The sequence below is a fragment of the Marmota flaviventris genome, chromosome 2, assembly GCF_047511675.1.
Source record: "Marmota flaviventris isolate mMarFla1 chromosome 2, mMarFla1.hap1, whole genome shotgun sequence".
NCBI classification, from domain to species: domain Eukaryota; kingdom Metazoa; phylum Chordata; class Mammalia; order Rodentia; family Sciuridae; genus Marmota; species Marmota flaviventris.
In genome coordinates this window covers 188597619-188606196 of record NC_092499.1, presented here as the reverse complement: position 1 = coordinate 188606196, position 8578 = coordinate 188597619, and the positions used below count along the sequence as shown (strand labels likewise).

The window sequence follows — 8578 nt, the reverse complement described above, 5'->3', positions numbered from 1 at the left end:
CCCCATCTGACAAAGGGGGCTGGACCCTGTGGGCCTGGGGAGGGGGTGTCCATAAACTAATTTCATTGGTTTTCAAAATCTTGGACCCAAAACACACGTGGCACAGGGGGGAAGAGCAAACCCTCAAGACAGCCCAAGCTGCTGGCAAGGGATGAGCGAAGGTGGGTTTCAAGATAAAGATTGTCAAATAAGTGCCTTTCGTTGGGTGGACAGTCTTGGGTTGGAAGCCAGAGAGTCAAAATGAGCTAGTAGTTCTGTTCCACGCGGCCCCAGCTCTCTGAGATTCAAGTTCTAAAAGAGGGTCTCCCCTGAGACCTGAGAAAAGAAAGCTGTGACTAAAGAGAGGAGGAAGGCAAGAAGGTCCCTTTCTTCTGACATAGGCTGGACATTGAGCAAAGGGAATCTAGGAGGGAAAAGCCAGTTCTTCATTGGGGGGAACCCAATTCCTGCCATGTTCTTTTTTTTTTTTTTGATTCCTTGCGCATGTATGAATATATCCCAACAAATCCCACTTTTAGGTATAAAAATAAAGCACCGATTTTAAAAATTTAATGGAGACCAGTAGAGTTGAACAAGGGGGTTGGGGAGGGAGGAACTAGAGAATGAAATTGATCAAGTTGTGATGTGTGCATGTCTGAATATGTCACAATGAATGCCACTGTATAATTATAATGCACTAGCAAAAACATTTTGAAATAATTGTTCCTCCACACTGTCTTTGGGGGCAACCCTTGGAGGATGGGGCCCAGCTGGTGCCCCAGAGCCCCAGGAGAGTTCAGGTCCACAGGAGCCTGTTGGATTTGAGCCCAGAGAAGCACATGTTGCTATTGCAGCTGCCTTGGTAACTTGGGGGACAGGCGGAGCATGGCTTCCCCATCTTGTACGGAGCCTCACCGATCCAGTTGCCCCTGGAAGAGAAAATGTCCCAGGGAAGAAGGGTTAGGAGACAGGAGCTCATAGACTTCAAAACCTCAGCCCATCCACTGGGGCTCTCTGACCCTGGGCAAGTCTTCATCTGCAAAGCCACCAGAAGGCCCTTCCCTCTTGGGGGTGCAGCAAGGATCAGATGGAGGGCTGTGAGCATGTGTGACAGGTGCTCACTTTGGTGCTGACTACACCCCTTGTGGCTTTGAAACTCACCTTTTTCTTTTTCCCAATGTTCTTCTCCCTGACCTTTTCCTCCTTGATCTGTTTTTCCCTAAACTTCTCCTTCCTGATCTCTCCTCCCTAATCTCATTTTCTCTGAATGACCTCTATAAAAGACCCCTGTTCCCGTAGATGGGCAAAATCATTGTCTTTGGGGCAGGACTCCTCTGTGCTTCTCCTTTGCTGGCAAAGCAGTAAACCTTCTTTTTCCTTTTTCTTAAAATCATGTCCTCATTACTGGATTGGCATCGGGGACAAGGCAACACATACGGGTCAGGGCATCAGGCCTGGCAAAGGAGAGTCCCTGCAAGCACTGATCTCCTTATTCCCCCATTTCCCCTGGAGGAAGCAGATCTGAGTTCTGGTCCTGGCTTCTGGTCTTGGTGACAGGCTGAGCCACCTCATTTCTTGAAACTTGATTTTATCCTCTGCATAAACTAAATCAACGAAATAGTGCCTGTTAAAATTATGTGAGAAAACCTTGTGGTTTAAGAACACTGTGCAGATGTGGCTACATAATTAGCCCTTGAGTGTAACTGGAGCATGGAGAGGAGGGGGTCTTTGCCTCTCCCAAGGGATTTTGAAACTTGGGTGAAGAAAAAGGATTATTACTATTTTGGGGGGCAGGGTACCAATGATCGAACTCAGGGGCACTCGACCACTGAGCCACATCCTTAGCTCTATTTTGTATTTTATTTAGAGACAGGGTCTCACTGAGTTGCTTAGCACCTCGCCATTTCTGAGGCTGGCTTTGAACTCATGATCCTCCTGTCTCAGCCTTCTGAGCCGCTGGGATTACAGACATGCGCCAAGGCGCTCAGCAAGAAAAAAGATTATTAGTGGCCTCTCTGAAATACCAAACTTGTATGGGGTATGTAGAAAAGAGGAAGGGATACTGTGTATATCTTTCTCATCATTGAATTCTTAGGACCCCTCCTGTTCTGGAGCCCCCTTTTGGCATGGGCACTTACTTAATGGCATAGTTGCAGACCAGGTACACCGCTTGATGCCAGGTGCTGCCCCAGACACTGATGCTGGCACAGGTATGGATGGCGCAGCCCAGCCGACTGGAGGATGCCCACACCATCTGAGGAGGCACAAAGACAAGGGATGCTGAGAGGGACTGGGTGGGGCCCAGGTTCCTTGGGGTGCATGGCCCTTGGGATTGAGTCCAATGGGTGCATTAGGTAAGGTCTTCTTGGGGAGTTGGCCACATGTCCCAAGATAGAGGCAGGGTGGGGGGGGCTAGAGGCATTCAGACTATAATATAATGTTTCTCAAAATATTGTTTTACTACACCCAACGTAAGGAATAAATTTCATATTGTTATGCACACATACACACAATTGAAACCAAAGGTTTTGAACCAATGTTTAATTTTATTGTGTGCAATATAAGCTAATATTTTCTACGTTGTTCTATTCATTTTATTTATTTATTTTCTCCTAGTGACCAACCTTTGAAAATCATTGATGTGTTTGTTAGAGATTCAAGACAAACTTTGGAATCAAATACACTTGGATTAGTATCCCAATATTGCCTGCTGTGTGACTTTGACTAAATCTCTTTATCTCTGTGTGCCTTGATTTCTTCATTAGTAAAGTGGAAGTAATAATGTGTCATAGAAAGTTAGAAAGGACATTTGGGTTAGGTGTCATGTTGTAGAGGGTCTCAAAGTTAGGTTTTGAATTTAACTCCAAATGGGTCCCAGAGAGACGGACGGAGCTGAAAGAAGCCAACTGTCACATGGTAGGAAGCTTCTATTCTATTACAACAAATATAGCATTGTATCGTTCTGCCTAGTATCACAGTATTCAATATTATCTCTCAAAATGTTCCATAGTATTTGGAATATTTGGGGACATTTCCCTTTTTTGAAGATAGTAGGCACAAAGCAGAGCATGATGGCACACAACTGCAATCCCAGAGACTCAGGAGGCTGAGGCAGGAGGATCACAAGTTTGAGGTTAGCCTCGGCAACTTAATGGGGCCGTTTCAAAAAACAAAAGGGCTGGAGATGTAGCTGAGTGGTTGAGCACTTGCTTAGCAGACAACAGAGCCTTGCTTTGATTTCTAGAACCAAGGGGGGGGGGGGCGGAGAGATATAGTGAGAATCTTAGAAAATGGAAAATTCGGGCTGGGGATGTGGCTCAAGCGGTAACTCCTCTCGCCTGGCATGCGCGGGGCGCTGGGTTCGATCCTCAGCACCACATAAAAATAAAATAAAGATGTTGTGTCCACCGAAAAACTAAAAAAAAAAAAAAAAAGAAAATGGAAAATTCCCAAGACACTCAGAATAAAACAAGGTTCACCTCAATGCAACATGCACAGAACTTTCCAGAATCTCCAAAGGTCCCTGCTTGAATTCTCATTTCTGTTCCACCCATCCTTCTCCCTCTAGGTACCAGGGCTTGTTCTGTGTCTGCCCTGAGCCCCTAAGGAGGGGTACCTGGGTGTAGTGGGAGCAGACAGGGCCACTGCAGTGCCAGGGGCAATGCGGGGTACAGTCCTTTGGGGATGGAAACAAGAAATGCTGCTTCTCCTCTGACCAAGACTTCATGAGATCCACCACCGAGCGGTACCTGGGGAGGCCAAGAACATGGAGGAAGCTGCGGGGGAGAATGGAAAATTCACTGTACCGCCAACTGCCCAGGACTTGCTTGGTGACCTTGGGTGAGTCACTTTGCTTCTCTTCCTGGTTTCCTCCTCTCTAAAATGGGAATGAGGACAGGAGCACTTACCTCACAGGTGTGTTCTGAAAGTCAGAGGGGTTAAGCTGTGTCGAGCCCTTCCCTGTAGCTGGCACATAGTAAGTGCTCAGTAAAGAGCTTGAACTTGTCATGGTCATGTAAAAGGCATCTCAGACAGAGGCACTTGCATTTTTAGGGAAGGAAAGGCTTGTTGGATCATCTGTGAGGCCTCTGAACTGTGAGATGGGGAGAAGGCAGACCTGGTGAGTCAACCTAAGAAACCCTGCAGTGGTAATTCACAATGGCCCATCTTTACCCCTGACTCTGTTTCCTCATGTGATGACCATGGGCAAGGGTGGGGTCAGGCAGGAAATTTTAGTGGCAGGGAGAGGGGACACGACCTTAGGACAGACTACACAGCATTCTTGGCCCCTAAAGCCTGGGGTTGGCCCAGCAAGTGGATGACTTGAAAAAGGGCCTGGGAGCCCGCTGGGCTCCAGTGAAGGGCAGCCCTAAATCTGTCTTTCTCTGTCTGCTGGGGTCATGGCCAATCAGTAGCTGTGGGGCAGCACTGTTTTTCTAACGTTCATATTTGGCAAAGTAAGAACATGTCAATGGTGTGGCCCTCTCGTAAATGTCTTTGACATTTTACTGGCCTGTGAAATCTGCAAGTCAGGAAAGAGCCAAGCCCGGCCAACACCTTGGTTTGCAGACAGCACACTGAGGTTGGGACACGGAAATAACCTTCCCTGGGCTGCACAGATTAGAACTCACTCCCCAGACTCGGATTCAAGAGACGGAATGGGGGAGGCAAGTCAGGCTGGAGGAGTGGGTCTCTCTTTCTCAGACTTTGGGGGGCACCTGTGGACCTGGGGTGCCCCCTGCCAGGGCTCTCATCCCCCAACTCTCGGAAACAATCTAAGTGATTATTTGTTCACCCCTTTGTCATTGTCTGTCCTAACTAGAAGGCAGGCTCCCTGTGGGCAAGAGACTGCTCTGCCTCCTGTCAACGTAGTCCAGCACCTGGGACAGGGCCGGTGCTCAGTGTGTCCAAGGGAGGGAGGGAGGGAGGGACGAGATTGACTCACCGGCCAGAATGGATGGAGAGGTTCTGGCCCACATAGCGCATCAGCGGTGAGGGCCCATGGGCCCAGGTGCATTGGGTAGCCCAGGCCTTGGCAGAACTGGCCAGTCGCTCATCCCATACCTGGGGAAGAAAGGCCATGAGCTCTTCTCACCCACCCCAGGAACGCGCCCAGTGCCTTGCTCCCCACCTCCTGGGACTCGGCGACAAACCCACTGGGCAGATTAGAAAAAGAAAGCCTCAAGGTCAACCCCGAGTCCACCACGGAGGTCCACCCCAGTCCCATGCCCTTTTCCCTTCACTGGGCCTCATGCTTGAGGCCTTTGACTCCGAGTGTGGTCGAGGTTATTGGTCTAGGCATTCGGTGGTCCCATGAGGGGACTGAGCCCAGGGTGAAGGGAAGATGGCTGATTTTAAAGGTATGATTATTCTATTTTTTCCTCCTTTCCTTTCTTTAAAATGCAACACTGGGGATTGAACCCAGGGGTGTTATATATTTATTTTTTGAAGCAGGGTCTCATCAAGTTGTTGAGGCTGCTCCCAAATTTGTGATCCCCTTGTCTCAGCCTCCCAAGTCACTGGGACGACAGGTGTGCACCACAATGTCTGGCACGTATTCTATTTTCTAAACATATTTATGTTAACATAAAAATTTTAGTTCAGGGCTAGGGATGTGGCTTGATGGTACAGCATTTGACTAGCAAGCATGAGGCCCAGGCTCAATGCATGCAAAAAAAGAAACAATTATGTTTACCTCAAAAGCGTTTTTTAATATGCAAGAACAGGGCTGGGGATATAGCTCAGTTGGCAGAGTGCTTGCCTAGCATGCACAAGGCCCTGGGTTCAATCCCCTGCACCACCCAAAAAAAAAAAAAAAAAAAAGTGAACATATATTTATAGACACATACACTGTGTGTGTGTGTGTGTGTATTATTTTTCTTTTTCTTTCTTTCTTTTTTTTTTTTTTTTTTTGACAAATGGCAGCCTGCCAGACTCTTTGGCACCTCACCCTCTTCACTTGACAAGATAGGTTATCTTTGTGATTTTTTTTTTTTTTTGGTACCAGGATTGAACTAGGGCACTCGAACACTGAGCCACATCCCCAGCCCTATTTTGTATTTTATCTAGAGTCTCACTGAGTTGCTTTGCCCCTCACTTTTTGCTGAGACTGGTTTTGAACTCGTGATCCTCCTGTCTCAGCCTCCCAAGCCGCTGGGATTACAGGCATGCGCCATCAGGCCTGGTTATTTTTGCGAGGATTCCACATCAGTGCCTATCAAATACTTTCCTCATCCTTCTGAACAGCTTTATAATTTTCCAACGTATTAATTCCCCAAGTTTTACAGCCAGAAAATGTTTCACTCTACCACTAAGTTATACTCCCAGGCTGGGAGTATAACTTAGTGGTAGAGCACCAGCCTAACATGTATGTGGCCCTGAGTTCCATCCCCAGCACCACAAAGAAAAAAAATCAACAAAAGAATGAATGAGTAAATAAAATAAAATGCTAGTTCCCTTCCAACTCTGAGTCTTTGGGATTCTCTGGGATCTTATTTATTCACTCAGCAAATATTGAACAATATTTCTGGGCACTGAGGACTCACAGTGTAGCAAGGAAATGAGACATCAAACAACACATGAGTCATTTTGATCCTGGTGTGTAAGAGAATGTGGAGCCAGACAGACTTTCTTGGGGGCTGTGCAGGAAAGAGCTCCTGTGGGGCTTGTCTCACTTCCCATCTTGTAGGGAAAACAGAGGAAAGAGGTGAGTTGAAGGAACACACTCGCTGACCCTCCCTGAGGTCCTTGGGGAGATAATCTGGACTTCTCTGTTCCACGCCACATGCAATAATTAAACACCAGTTGGGGTGAGTGTCACACACACACTGCTGCTCAATAAATGTGTCATTTGTTTGAAAAGAGGAGGGCTTTCTATGTGTCCGTCCCTGTGTTAATAAATGAATGATTCAATGAACAAATAAGGACTCCCTCCCTCCTTGCTGGAGCTGCTGTTCCCGGGCTTCTATCCCCGCCCCTTTCCAACAATCACCTCCTGGTAACTGATATATATATATATATCTCACCAGGAGGTGATATATATCAGTGACCCCAGGCGGCTAAGTGATGCCCACTCATATATATATATATGTGTCTTGTTGATTGTTTTTCTCTAACCCTCCTCAAATGAATGCACCACAGGGAAGGAGCCTGGTCCCTCCTGAGCTCTCAGCATGGGGCCAACTCCCAGCAGAGCTGGTATAGAAATGGAGGGGCAAGCTGCTCACCTGTAGGCTGAGAGGTGGACTGGCAACTCTTTCCCTGAAGAAATCCCTGTGGGCTGGGAGTCCTCTATCTCCAGCTCAGTTTGGGACAGTGGTGGTAGGGAGGAGTTGTGACAAGGAGCAAATTGTCCTCCACTCCGGGGGGTCTGACTTCTGGAGGACTGGGGTGAGAGACATCAGCCCTGCCTCTTGGGAAAAAAGATATCCCAGTCTCCTCCGCTAACCAGTGACTGGCTTTCCTCAGTCTGAGATCCCCAGGTGCCTGTCCCCACCGCTTCAAACCCTGTCTCTTTGGACTTTCTGGGAACAGTGATCCGGGTATATCAGGCAAACCCTCGGGCCAAGAGACAATAGCATTGGAAGCTCTGGCCACCCACCTCCTATAGGATCCTAGTGTGAGTCATGATTCTTAGGCAGGCTATTGAGGTAGGTTAAGACTGAAACCTTAGCAGTAGGCACAGCTGGCTTAGAATCCTGGCTGGGTGACCTTAGGCAAATTAATTCTCTGAGTCTCAATTTTAAAATTTGGAAAGTGGAGACAAGATATCCTCTTGATAGAAGAGGGTCACCCCCAGTGCCTAGTGCACAAAGGTGCTCTGTACATAGCATTCTTGTCCCCAGATTCACTGGAAGAGCTGGGCAATTGCCTCAGTTTCTTTATCTGTAAAATGGGCAAACTAATTCCTGCCCATTGTACAGGACATCCAGATACTGGCTAGTGGGTCCAGACTGGCTAGTCCTTCCAAGGCAGTCACTCCAAGTCACAAGGAGCAAGCTGGTGTTTGCTGGAAGGGGTGCTGGGTCAGGCACAGGGACTCACCATGTACTCCATGTTGGCTGCAGGTGGGTGCACGCTGGCCCGGATGTGGTTGTGATAATCCAATAAGGCACTCATGTCCCGGGCAGAGAGATGGCGCTTCCGGCGGTACCGGGGCACCCCAAGGCCACTCAGGGGTTGCACAGCCATGCCCTCAGGTCGGCCCAGGGATAAGGTGGCATTGGGCACTATTGAGGCATCCGCTGTCTGGCCTGCCCAGAGGAGCAGGCCTGCCAGGCCCACAGCGCTGGGCAGCAGGGGCATAGCTGGCTGGGGGCACAAATTGGCCTGGTACAGTCAGAGCCAGCTGCCTAGAAGGGGCAGGCAGGAGAGCAGCACGCCCTGAGGTCCTCCACGGGCATTGCCAGCCCGGAGGCTGCTCCCTGGGAACTTGGCAAAGATGGCCTGACCCAGTTCTGGTGCAGATGCCCAGTGCTGCTTCCTCCCCACCCCAGTGGACTGAGAGGGTTGGGTGAGGAGAAGGAATGCCCAGACAGTGGCTAACACAGACCAAGCCCCCAGGGGTGGGACAAGCCACCTTGCCAAAGCCAGGCCCTGT

At 48.8% G+C, this 8578-nt stretch overlaps 1 protein-coding gene across 1 annotated transcript; it reads right to left on the bottom strand.

The window, feature by feature from the left end:
- Nucleotides 1–775: 775 nt before the first annotated feature.
- On the bottom strand, nucleotides 776–8283 carry R3hdml (R3H domain containing like). Its single transcript, XM_027945069.2, has 5 exons — nucleotides 8023–8283; nucleotides 4925–5043; nucleotides 3596–3728; nucleotides 2118–2233; nucleotides 776–908 (listed from the first exon to the last, which is right to left on the bottom strand). The coding sequence occupies exons 1-5, from the start codon at nucleotides 8281–8283 to the stop codon at nucleotides 776–778; spliced, it is 762 nt and encodes a 253-aa protein (XP_027800870.2).
- Nucleotides 8284–8578: the final 295 nt, after the last annotated feature.

Coding starts and splice junctions, on each gene's coding strand:
- R3hdml (XM_027945069.2), bottom strand. CDS start 8,283: ATGCCCCTGCTGCCCAGCGCTGTGGGCCTGGCAGGCCTGCTCCTCTGG. Junction 3,729..4,924: donor CTCTCCATCCATTCTGGCCG/GTGAGTCAATCT, acceptor TGGCCTCCCCAG/GTACCGCTCGGTGGTGGATC. Junction 909..2,117: donor GTCTGCAACTATGCCATTAA/GTAAGTGCCCAT, acceptor TTTCTCTTCCAG/GGGCAACTGGATCGGTGAGG.